This window comes from Pan troglodytes, chromosome 9 (genome assembly GCF_028858775.2).
Source record: "Pan troglodytes isolate AG18354 chromosome 9, NHGRI_mPanTro3-v2.0_pri, whole genome shotgun sequence".
In the NCBI taxonomy this organism is placed as follows: Eukaryota; Metazoa; Chordata; class Mammalia; order Primates; family Hominidae; genus Pan; species Pan troglodytes.
Window position 1 is genome coordinate 101890315 of NC_072407.2, and position 13818 is coordinate 101904132.

Consider the following 13818-nt stretch of genomic DNA (forward strand, 5'->3'; position numbering starts at 1 on the left):
GGATATATAATAATCATTTCACATGTTAAATAAATTTTAAATCCTATATTGCATTATTTGTGTCTATGTCCAAAAATGTCATAATTATTTTTGGCCATCTAGGATTCCATTATATAATTAGCCATCTTGAATTCCATTCCTAAATCCAGAATTGAATGAGTACACCCACCTTTTACAGATTCTATGTTCTACACTGCACCATAGGAAACACTGAACTTGATATTGAACATAATGAAACACATGTTTATTTTTAATATGACTGCATATGTAAAAGCACAACTTGCCCACAGAATTGTTTCTAAAATTGGGAGGAAATACATTTTGTGTAATTATTTTCTAATTGCTAAGCAATGTTAGCTTTTTTTGATTTATTATCAAATACTGTCTGATCTATCTTAAACACACAGAGAATAGGAAAGTAAAAGCTAATATAATCATTACAGTTAAAACTTTACTGAAATCTTTAATTATCCAAAACAAGAGGGAATTGTTTAATCACTAAATAAATTTGGTTATATTTCTCAACTAGCTCCTGCCCGTGCTAATTTCCTCAGTGATTCATATTCATATTCATATTGTGAGGGAAATATTAATTTAATGCAATCATATATTATGCTCTTGGTGATTTAAAGAGATAGCATCATAACACTATAGGTTTTTAAAAACTTTTAACAGCCATGAAAAAATACAAAACAAGAAAATTGTTAGAATCTCCTTTTTGGTGATAAAAGTCTATAATACCCAGTTTAATGTGTAATAGTGTTCATGCTCTATCTGTGAATACAACTAAGCATTTACTATTTAGAAAAGAAGACAGTGTTATCCAAATCTTACATAATTATGACTACAAATATTTACAGCATACCTGAGTATCAGTGTAGAAATAATTTCAAATCATGCTTCTTTTCCCTTGTAAATATGTCTATTTTTTCAATCTTGTGTAAGGAACACGAGGAATGCAGTGCTGTTAACTTTTTTTCTTGTATCTTGGAACTATCAAAGTTTAAATGCCTGACTCTAGTGCTTTAAAAATCGTGAATTTCATCCTCTGCATATGCTTTTTGCTCTTGAAGCTACAACACTGTAAACTTTACACGTAATACGTTACTTGGAGAAAGTGCTGAGTTGAGACATAGAGTACATCTGATTCAGGCTATTTCAAACTCTCATATGCCATAGATGCAGACAACCAAATTGAAATGATGCACATTATTTATAAATTATTAACCATTTCTAAATATGCTCCACACGACTGGCTTTGCTGAGGTGTTTCATCCATCCTTGCAAGCTTCATAAAACAGTAGCAGACCAAAATTGCAGAGTTAACATTAATTCTCATCAAAGAGAGGACAGCCTTAGCAATTACTTTGAAAAAGGTCAAGTATCAGATTTCTTTATGCTGACTTTGATGCCAAATGGAGTCACACTGCAGGCTTGGATATTGTATGTCTTCTGTTTTTTTCTGTATACTCTGTCATGAATACATAGTGCCACTCTTTGCTGTCTGATATATAAGTTGATGATGGAATATTCTCAAGAATATTATGCTCTCAGGAGCATCACACATCATTTGGTACTATAATTTGTTTATATTTTTATACAAGAGCTTAAATAGACATTTAAAATCAAACTTCAAAAGTAGGGAATACATGATTTATATGAATATCTGTCATTTCATGACTTGTGGGTGTTGCTCACTCTTCTGTACCAGTAAAACTTAACAGCATTGTGTCGGGAGTCGACAGAAAAGATTCAGATACAGAGTCCAATAGTGATAATACAGTTTTATCAATCAATATTTTAGGAGCGGTAAATTTTCTTGTAAACATACCTCTCATATTTAGGGATGGAAATAGAATTCTGAAGTTTTATTGGTGTCAGAAAATTCAGGAATATTTTGATGATAGCAAGTGATTAAATACTTTAAAATATATTTTTATCATATTGACATTTTATTTTATCTTCTTCATAAATATTGCCATAAAGAATTTTAGTTCTGCATATTCTAATCCATTATTTTATTAATATTTTATTTATAATATTTATATTTTAATATAACTATTATATTTATAATATTAATATTTTGTTAATATTATTCACATTGGATGGCAATGTTATGATCTCTAAAATGACCTTTTATTTAATGGAAAAGAATGCTATTAGTTCCAAGGACTGCAAGTGGTGGCAATGTCATTCTGACTCAATGGAGTACAGTTTTATTAAATAATGCAAGTTCAGTTGTCCCAGGGTCAATATATCAGGAAATATTTAACGAAGGTATTAATATTTACTCCTACCCAACCTCCAGCTGGAATTTCATGGTGTGAGAGCACCAGGTTAATTGAGTTTTATCACAAAATCTCTGGGCCACTTTAGAAATAACTTTAATACATGCTCCCTAAGGTCTAACCTACAAAAAGTGAGAAAATAGAAAAAGAAATGATTAACATGTAACTAGATTTAGCTGACATCTTCAGCATAGTTATTTATTAAAAGACTGAGCAACTGATGAAAATTTTTCTCTGAAAAGAAAAAGGTATGGATTTGAGGAGAGTGGGTAAGATGCTAATTATCCGTCCTGTATGATGGGAGAATAAATGGACCAGGAAAGTGAAGTAGTATTTCCTGGAAACTCACAAGGCCTACTGGAAGTCATTTATCACACATTGAGTTCTTCCTTTCAAACCCTGAACAGGAATATGGAGAAAAGATGGGTACATGTTGCTTTAGCCAATAGAATCACAAGAATATACACTTGTGGAGTTTTCTGTAGATACATAGAGTCTATTCATATCCAAAACTTTTCTTTTAGAATTTGTTTTTGGGAATACACCTGTTAGGAAAATAAAAAATGTAATCATTTCCTTTCCGCTCTTCACTTTTTCAGTTCATCAGGGTAAAATGAATATGAAAATTCGGTATTCATATTCTCATTTTGTGACCCAGTCAAAGCTGGAAAGGGTAAACTCAGTATTCAGTTATACCCACAAGAGTGGTACAGGATAATAACTAAACTCTAGATAATAATAACAAAAATAATATAGAAAATGTATTGAGTTCTTACTATCAGGCAAGCATAATTTTAACTGTTTTCTGTATATTACTTTATTTGATCTTTACAACAATCTATGAGGGAATTCCTGTTGTTATCCTCAATCTAAAGTCAACGAAGCTAAATCACAGAGCTATTCCTATCTTGCTCAAAGGCACAGAGATATTACGATGTGGAATCCAGATTCGAATTCATGCTATCCGACTTTGGAACCTCTATTGCAAACAGATTTACTGACAGAGCTAATCTCACACAAAAATTTCATTCAGTAAAATGAGTGGCCAAGATGGAGGAGGAGGATATATGCATCGTAGCCAAGCGTGGAGCTTTTATTCCCAGGAACTGAGCCATGATGGCGGTACTGTAAGAATACAAGATGTTGGCAAGTTTTCATTCAAAGGCACTCTGCTTTTTTTTTTCTCCTTTATGTTTATTACATGTATTATAATTCTTGGTTTTATAAATTTTTAGAATAATTTTGTTTGTTTAATGTTCCTCTACTAATATTTTACCAGTTAGTAAAATCTTACCAATTTACCAGTTGGTAAAATCCTCTACCAATACTCCCAGATTGTAAATTCCACAAGTCAGGTATCATCTGTGGTTTATTCATGACCATATCACCTGTTCCTAACCCATCGTAGGCATTCATTAAAGAGTTATTGAAAAAATATCAATGAAGGTTGAATGAGAAAACTTGGAAAAAAGAATGTTAGAGGTTGCTGAAAGAATGTGAGCGATTATGTGTACAAGGAGTCTGGTCCAGACCCCATCAGAGCATCACTCAATATTTCTATTTCACTGAGCCTCTGAATTCTGAGCCTAAAATTTAGATCAAACCTACTCTGCTATTTTTTTAAGTGACAGCTCTTAGGGTGATGAATAAAAACAGTTTCTGAATCCTGAGTATGATTTACCAAATGGTCTATCTGAGAAGGCACCTTTCCATGACAGAAGTGTGGAAATTGTTAGGATCTGAAGCAAAACCACAAAAAGACAGTAGAGAGGTTTTTGTTTTGTTTTGTTTTGTTTTGTTTTACTAAAAGTAGGAGTTTGAAAGAGCATAGGAAAATATTGGAATATCAAAGACAGAAGTGAGTTCAAGTAACTGAGACTAAAGATGAAATTCCTCTGGGAGGGAGTTGATGTCTGTGAATAAGATCATTTAAAGGGTACTTTAGATAGAGAAAAATGTTTCCTAGGGTATGCCAACATTGAGGAGACAAAGAAGAACTAGAAAAGGAGATAAAAAGTTTCCAGTGAAATAGGGATAAAGACATGAGGTTGTGGTATCTTGGAATTACATAAAGACAATATTCAAAGGAAAAAGAACTAACTGTGTCATACACTCCTAATAGATTTAATGTAGCGAAAAATGGTCCTTAAACTTAGCAATATCTTGGTAATTTTTATCTTTAAAGAGAGACATTGTGGAATGATACAACAAGAGATCTTATAAAAGTTCAAGGGAGAAAGGGGGGATAATAATGGAATACTTTTACCATATATAGCACTTTTAAGGAGTCTTGTTGTAATAAAAATTAGGTGAGAGAAATGATAAGGTCATGTTAATTTTAGCTAAAAGAGAACTTTTTATATAGTTATGAGAACATTCTAACAAGCATACAAAAAATTGATGCTGAAAGAGAGACAGAAGGAATCATCTAGAGAGATGTCCTTGAACAGTGAAGATGGAATGGAATTCAATATACACAAATACAGGGATTGGCCTTTAAGAGATGTACAGACATCATTAATGTGACTCAGCTCATATTAATGAAACAAGGCTGAGTGCATGCGTGTACAGGCAGATGGTGGGAGCATGTGAGGGACTGTCTCTTCTGATTGCCTCTATTTTCTTTATAAAATAGGAAGCAGCATCATCAAGAAGGTCAGAAAGGTATGGGTTTGAGGAGAGAGGCTAAGATGCTAATTATCCATCCTGTATTATGGGAGAGTAAATGGACCAGGAAAATGAAGTAGTGTTTCTTGGAATCTCACAAGGCCCACTGAAAGTCGGTTATCACACATTGAGTTCTTTCAGCATAATACTGTATTCTTTGGCTGCAGAGTATGTCGATAGTTGGACTTAAATTAGCAGGGGAGAGAGTTAGCCTGGGAAAAAACAGTCCAGGGTGAAGAGCAGTGTGCCTGAAGGTGCATTGAAGGAATTGAGTAAAGTTACGAATTATGAACTTTAACCTGGAAATGGAGGGAGTTGAGGAAATGCGAGCAGGGTGAAAGAGAGTGAAAGAGTGTTAGGATCAGTAGATTGTAGGTCTTGAAGTAGTTGAGATGCCAAACAGAAAGAGATGAAATTATGTATTAGTCTGTTCCCACTCTGCTATAGAGAACATCCCCAAACTGAGTGATTATAAAGGAGAGATTTAATTGACTCACAGCTCCATGTGGCTGGCGTGGCCTCAGGAAACTTACAATCATGATGGAAGGCAAAGGGGAGGCAGGCACCTTTTTCACAAGGTGGCAGTAGAGAGAATGACTGAAGGTGGATCTTGACAAACACTTATAAAACCATCAGCTCTCATGAGAACTCACTATCACAAGAACAGCACGGGGGAAACTGCCCCCCTGACTCATTTACCTCCATTTGGTTTCTGTCTTCACACCTGGGGATTATGAGGATTACGGCGATTATAATTCAAGATGGGATTTGGGTGGGGACACAAAGTCTAACCATATTAAATAATATAAGATGTACAGAAAAACTTAAATGTAGCAAGGGGATGCAGCTATATTCCACCCTCAACAGATTTCTGCATTTGTTAAATTAATTTAGTCTCACAAAGTTGAGCACTAGACAAAGTCCTATCAATGAAACAACATTTCCCACTTATTTATGCTAATATATTTTCAGAGATGAGAATCCTCAGAACTAAGACTGAGGAGTGGGGAAACTCTGAGGCTATGTCATAGAAAAGGGCTGGGCAGCTAAGAGGGCACCAAGTTGGACAGTTAATATCCCTGAGAGAGGAGGAGACCCCACAATACTGTAAATCAGTTGCACTAAGACCATACGACTGATGAAAGCCACTTTCTAAGGACTGGGCTTATTTGTCAAATAGAATGGAAATGGTAATGCAGGGGGTTCCAGACCATGTCCAGATCTTGAAAAGGCCTCTTCATCTCTTATATCTGAACTCACTTTTACTGAAATCTGTGTGCAGTGCCCTGTGTGGAGCAGGCAGGAAGCTATGATACTGCTGTGTGCACACCCTCTGCAGGACCATCTTCTCCACACTTAAGCCACTTGAATTGATTTAACAAAAGTGGGTCTCTGTTGAGGATGAAACATAACTGAATCCACTTTCTCTGTTGAAATTCAAGTATTGGCATTTCTGTCTATTTCATCTTATTATTCTATCTCTTTTTGTCTAGGATCCCAACTCCTTCATTACTTAAAATCGACTGATTTTAACACCCTTTCAGTTTCTGCACCTTGCTCCTATTTCCTCAATTCCCTCCCTCACCGGGTTAGAGTCCGTGGTCCATAACATTATTCACTTCCTTCAGTGAGCCTTCAACTACACTGCCCTTCACCATCAATTATTTTCACAGACTAACCTCTCTAACCCCCAATTTAAATTCAACTATTAATAGACTATAGCTAGAGAACACTGATCTTCAAAACTATTGAATGCTTCCTTGTCTGTATTGAAAGACTTTCGCTTCCTTTCACTTTGTGACATTCCACTTTCCTACTTTTTTCCTTCCCTTTCCAGATTCGAGTAGCTCTGCTTTTCTTCAAAAAAAAAAAAAAAAAAACGCTAATGTTGGTCAAAATTCCATTTTTAACACCCTATTTCTTATTTCACATACTTCCTTGGCAAGCTTACCTATTCTCAGTTTCAATAACCATCTGTTTGGTTACCATCTCATAATCTCTCTGACGAACCTACATCTCCCTTACGTCTGCAGAGTCTTAACATCAACATGAATGTCCTGGAGGTACCGTAGACTCTCCATGTGTCTAAAACTGAATTCATGAGCCTTTACCTCAAGCTCTTGCCTTTTCCTGCATTCTTATCTATCTTCTAGTGGAGGCAACCTTGCCTGATTTTTCACTTTTCTTTAGTGCCTCCAATCAAATAAACCAATAATCTTATTTACTATTCCCATACGTATTATCTCCCTATTTCTGACCAATCTTTGCCTATATTACAGCTTTAGACCCTTGAGTCATCTTTATTTGGTCTTGTTCAAATATGGCACTACAGCCAGAGTGATCTGTCTAAAACTTACGTTGCTCTCCTTTCAAAGCTGTACCAGTTTAACATGACATGCTAGACGTTTCATCATCCGCACCTTGTTTACTTATTCAGCCTTACATGTCCTCCCACCTCTCTCCCTCATACCCTGCACTCCTATTTTAATCCACCAAGCAGGCCATGGTACCTTTACTTTCTAGGTTTTTATATATTTTCTTCCCTGTCTAGAGTATCTTTCTTTCCCTACTGAAGACTTGACTGAGCTAATCACTAATGAACTTTCAGGACTCAGTTTAGATAGAATATCCACTGGAAAGCATTTTCTGATGACTTAAAGCTGAATGAGAGTTTTCTCTACCCATGCGGGGAGCCCATAGGTCCTTGAATTTACTTTTATATCACATGATAATAACATTGTATGAATACTGCCTTTTTTTCCCACTAGATCATAGCTCCTTGAGGGCTAGGGCAGGATTATTCACTTTTGTTTCCCTAGCATTTGGCACCTACTAAGTTGTTATCACATGTTTGTTGAATGAATGCTTGAATGAATGAATGAATCAATTGCCACATTTCTAGTAACAGCTTTGGGTTCACATTAATTGATGAAAAGGGAATCTTTACTGCAACAGATAAAACTGATTACATAACAAAGGAAGATCTGGTGTAGTGCACTTAGCCAAATTAGCGTTTGTCTCATCTCTGTATGGAGTGGCACAAGCCCATTTCTGTACCACTTAGTATTTGGTTAAAATATGTATAAGATTTATAGCCACAATGATGTTCCTGGCCTTTCTAAACCTCATTATGGCCTTTCTACTTTCCAAGTTTTTCATTGACTATTCTTATCTGGCTTTAAGAACTATAAACAACATTATCATACTTTACTGTAATTGTAAACACTAGTCTGGGATATTTGTTTTTTTTTTTTTTTCCTTTATAAATGAGCAGGGCAGAGAGTTAAAACACAAAGCAATACATTGCACTGAGAAATGAATAGGTTCAGAAACTACAACTACAAACTACCTTAAAGGAAAACTCATTCACTTTTCATTACCTTACACCTCTAGGTGCCAAAACTTGCATTTAATTCCATGTTTTAAAGGAGACTTTATGTCTACCCATAATCTGTTCACATATAGTTTGCCCAAGGGAGGTTAGCTCTTTTCAGTTAAAATTGATCCACCTTCATCAGACTTGTGGTTGACCCGCAAAGAGTCAAGGACATGAATCTCTTAACACCTCCTGATGGTCTTGGGCTACACATATCATGCTCATTTTAAGTGTGGAAAACATCTAAAAATATACTTTTTAGAGTTTCAGAAATATCATATTTACAACTTCACAGAACAGAAAATATTAAACTTAATTTGATGCTTAACACCTAAAGTGTTATTTTCAAATCATAGAAAAATGCTTTTTGCATTCTAAAATATCTCTGTAAGACAGCATAATTATTCTAAATAATTTTAATTAATTATGAGAAAGCTTACTTACAGTGATACATTTTTTAATCAAAAATTTAGTTAGCAGTGATTAAGTTTAAAGGCCAGATACTCTGAACAAAACTACCTCTTTTTTTTGAGACAGGGTCTTGCCCTGTTGCCAGTCTGGAGTACAGTGGCATGATCGCAGCTCACTACAGCCTAAACCTCCCAGGCTCAAGCAATCCTCCCAGCCCAGCTTCCCCAGTAGCTGGAGCTACAGGCATGTACCACCACATGTGGCTAACTTTTTGTACTTTTTGTGTAGATGGGGTCTCACTTTATTGCTTTTGCTGGTTTTAAACTCCTGGCTGAAGTCGTTCTCCCACCTCGGCTTCCCTGAGTGCTGGGATTAAAGGCATGAGCCGATGTGCCTGGCCACAAACTGCCAGAGTCTTAGAAGTATTTCCAAGATCAGCAAATTGTCCAGCTTAATTGATACGGTACATATAAAAAATTTCCAATTCCTTATTTCTCTTTAGAGTTCATCATAATTAGTTTGTATTTTTTAAAATTTGATCCATATACTAAACTTATTGTTTCTTATGGACATAAAGGAAAGTTAGTTCAATCCATTTTAGGCAGGATGCTCAACCTTTCTAACCAAACACCTTAGGAATTAAAATATGAAATTTATCAATAATCAATAAAAATGAAAATTTCATCGTTTCCCCACTTAATAGTATTAATCTGTACACATTAGATAATAAAACCTAGAAAATAAATTTCATTCATTTTTTTATGTTCCATAGTGAATCTGACTACTTTTCAAGAACATGAGGTATTACTTAGAGCCTAGTCAAAACACATGTGCTACATTGAACACACCTCATACTACATAATAAATTTTAGTAAATGAAGTTCCTATCTATGTTTGTAGAATATAAGTGAAATGTTGGTTTCCTCACTGCATTTTAATAATAAGGAAAGAACTGATCTATGTGAATGGGTATTGTAATATTAAGGTAAACTTTTAAAAGTTAATTTACAAATTTTCCTGACAAAGTATAAAGCTTGGGCTTTTGACTGTCTTCCCTTCTTTCCTACTTACCTCTCTCGACTGTCTTCCCTTCTTTCCTACTTATCTCTCTCTCTCTACTTGCTTTCTTCCTTCCCTTCTGCCATCATTTTTCCTTTTCCCTCTCCTCCCCTCCCCTCTTCTCCCCTCCCCTCCCCTCTTGTCCCCTCTCCTCCCCTCTCCTCCCCTCCCCTCCTCTCTTCTCCCCTCCTCTGTCCTCCCCTCCCCTCTCCTCTGTCCTCCCCTCCCCTCTCCTCTGTCCTCCCCTCCCCTCTTCTCCCCTCCTCTGTCCTCCCCTCCCCTCCCCTCTCTTCTGCTCCCCTCCCCTCCCCTCTCTTCCGCTCCCCTCCCCTCCCCTCTCTTCCGCTCCCCTCTCCTCCCCTCTCCTCCCCTCCCCTCCCCTCTCCTCCCCTCTCCTCCCCTCTCCTCCCCTCTCCTCTCCTCCCCTCCTTTCCTCAATATTATAGCTAGTAGAATTTTCAGAAAATATTAAAAAATATAAAAGTAACATTTTTTCACACTCTCACTGTAATCTGAATTTGCTTGCAGCTCCAAAGAAGGGTTTTAGTAATGTCTTCAAAAGAAATAATTTTCATAAGAAAAAAATAAACTAGTTTCCTCAAAATTCAGATTTTATTATATTTTTTCTCTTACAGAGTATTCAAAAGCTCTTCCGGGTCTCTCCACTTCATATGCTGCTTTGTTAAGAATTAAGAAGAGTTCATCTTCATCTCTCTTTGGTTCCAAAACCAGACCACGATACAACAGCCCTTCATTAGGAACACTGAGTGCTTCTTCACCCAGCTGGCGAGGGGCAGCTCAGAATTATTATTCCCCCATCAATCTTTATCATTCCTCAGATGCCTTCAAACAAGATGGTAAGTGTCAAAGGAAAATGGCTCCAGATAGAAGAAAGGAGGCAAAGAAGACTTATTTAATACTGTTGCAACAGAGATCAAGACTATTCCAGTAGGAGAGAGTGATTGAACTCAACTCTGCTAAAAATGAAAGCAGGAGAGTTTTTAAAGCTGGGGTGAGCTAGTAGAAAACTGGAGGATGTTAGGGGAGATACTGGTAAATGTGACTAGGCCATCTGTTTTTATTGATTGGTGCTTATTGAAGTTAGGCTACTACCTTCTCATAGAGACTGGGAGATAGAGACCCTGTTTCTCGATGGTTTCATTTCAAACGGAGAGCTCCCAGGCCTTGAGACAGACACTACTGGGTTATAAAAATGACAAGAGCCTGTGTTGGTTGTAAATTAGTCTTCTTTTCTAAACATCTTTAAAGGATTTGTATGCATTATTAAATTGCACTCTATACCAATTATAATTTAGGATTAAGACTAAATACTCTCATAGAATGAAAGTAAAAATAGACATTTTTGGAAGGCCAATTTGACAGTGAATATCAGAAACAGACCTATCCTTCAATCCAGTGGTTTTATTTCTGGAAGTGTATTCTGTGTAAGAAAATAATAAACAGAGCACGCAAAGATAAGTATATACTTAGCATTACTTATGAATGGAAAATAAGAAAAAATCTATATATCCAACACTAAGATATCAGTTAAATTAAGAACTGCTCTACAGCTATTGGCTTTATAGTTTGAACGACATTTTCTAGATGTTCTCTACCTTTGTCATTTTTGGATCTATCGACAAAATAATGCCTGGTTCATTAACAGCAAGACAAACTGGCACCTGTTATTACTAGTCTCTGTTCAGTCTATTTTATATAGATATGCCATTCAGTTTTCTCAACACATATGTGAAGTAGATACTGTTACTGCCTTCTATAGAAATGAAAACTCCGGGACAGATAAGTATTTTTCACAAGGTCACACTGCTAATAGGTATCATAGCTAATTTTCATTCACATCAACAATGATTTTAAGACTAGTACACTTAGGCTGCATTTCATTTGTGACTGATGAAAGAATAAACGTTCAAAGATACATCTTGAAGGAACTAAGATATGGGAAAGATTCTGGGAATGTCAATTGTTAGGTTGTGGTGCCAGGTGCAGGCAAACTTATCCTTTGTGATTATACCAATTGTTGCCATGTGCAGCATTGTCTCGTAGTGTTGGCATCTAAGTTGTATGTAAGCATGGTGTTAGAACTCCAGAAATATTTTATTTTCCAAAATACTTACATTTAATATAAGTTTTTAACTTTCTATTACCTTAAGCCTAATATGAAACATATTTTCTTTAGGCATTATTATCTTGTGGAGTGGCATTAAGGTAGAAAATCAAGTGATCAGAACTGTGATCTACTTTTATAGTCGGTATAATTTTCAGCCAACTAGTGTTCTGCCTCTTTGTTCTCTTGTATCAAATGGAAGTTAAGGTAGTCACAATGGTAAATATAAGTATGAATTCAAATCCATGAAAATGATGAGAAAATAAATATTGGGACATAAGATGGAGCCAGCTGTGAGAACAATTCAAGGTGTCTACTATTAATGCCTGTACACCTACTGTGAACTGGTCCTATTTTGGGTAATTAGCAGACAGAAAAGAAAGAAAATCTGGTCAGTTACATATTTCACAGTATTTCAAATATTAAAATGGAATCGTTATTCAGTAAAAGCACAACTCTCTGACACTTTGATTAGACAATTTTTTTTTTCTGGAAGATCATCATTAGGAGTTTATTATTTGATATAATGGCAAGTGACCTGAACATCACTTTTACTGTACCCATAATAATGAGTTTCATCTGTTTCAATAAAGGCAGATGAAACCCACACAGAAACAACAAAATGAGAAGGAGTAATTCTCTAAAACTGTGCTACTCAATCTTTACAGATAAAACCCTCATTAAAATAAGACCCCCCTTCAAAGATTGAGGTAGGACAAGATAATACCACTTACAAAAATCTCCCAGGTGATGGTGATGGTCTGTGGATGATACTTACTGAGTGGCAAGGCTCTAGGCTGGAAACCAATTTAATATAATTTGGTCCTCTGCTAATCTAGTTTAATCCATATTTTAGAGTATAAGGAAGAATGGATAATCTCAGTATTTTCCAAGTAATCTTCCATAACTACTGTTTTCTCTTCTGAGCATTTTATAAATCTTAGCTAGATGTGACTTTGAGTTCTTTTTCTCTGACAAGAGTCTGACATATGGCTTTTGTCATGTAATTCCCTTTAGCCTTAATAGAGAGTAAAGCTGAGGTTGACATGCTCTTATGAAAAATGAGAAAACTAACAGAGCCTGAATAGAAAGTCATCCCACTCCTGTTCAGAGTTAAGCCAAGAAGTACCCCAGACAGAGCAAAGATTTTCATGAAAAATATAAAGACTCAGCTTGCAGAGCAATCTGGGGAAGCACTTCTACTTCCGGATATACAACTTGGAGAAACCTTCCCATACAAGTACGAGGGAATAAAACGCATCTTCGCCGCAATAAGTTTAAGAGTAAAGGTTGGAAACAGATGTCCATCAGAAGGGGAATGGATACGTTGTATTATTTTTATTTAATGGAGAACTAAAACTGTTAAAGTGAATATAAAGCAAATGGATAGACCTCAAAATAGAGAGTGAACAAGGTAAGTTATGGAGTATTATATATAATATGATATCACTTATGTAAAACAATGGAAAAATATATCCTATTTATGGATACACATAAGTGGTATAATTTTAAAACATGAACTTGAGATAGCAAGTTGACTGCAGTGCTTATCACTGAGGACAAAGGGAGAATGAGAGCAGGAAATAAGTACCAGGAGAGGGTATATACATTATCTCAACTTACTGATACTTTATTTCTTGAAAGAAAAAATCTGAAATAAATATAACTCCTGTAGTGACTAGACACTAAAATGTCTTACTAAAATTTACAAATCAATAATTCTCATAATTCTCACTTGGCATTTACAATGTAATCTCTCACTTTATCTGTTGGCTATGGCTATTAACTTGCTTCTGGAGAACAGATTATAAATAAAGTAATGGGATATGACTCCCAACAATGGGTTACAAAAGCCACTGGCTTCCATCTTGTTTGTCTTTTTTGCTTTCTGG

General features: G+C 35.7%; 1 protein-coding gene across 1 annotated transcript in view; it reads left to right on the forward strand.

Moving 5' to 3' along the window:
• CNTN5 (contactin 5) overlaps positions 1-13818 on the forward strand; it is a 1335093-nt gene that overhangs the window by 787663 nt on the left and 533612 nt on the right. The window contains exon 4 of the mRNA XM_024347391.2: positions 10437-10658. Within this exon, the coding sequence (XP_024203159.1) occupies positions 10437-10658 (222 nt within the window). The remainder of the gene's footprint in view (positions 1-10436; positions 10659-13818) is intronic.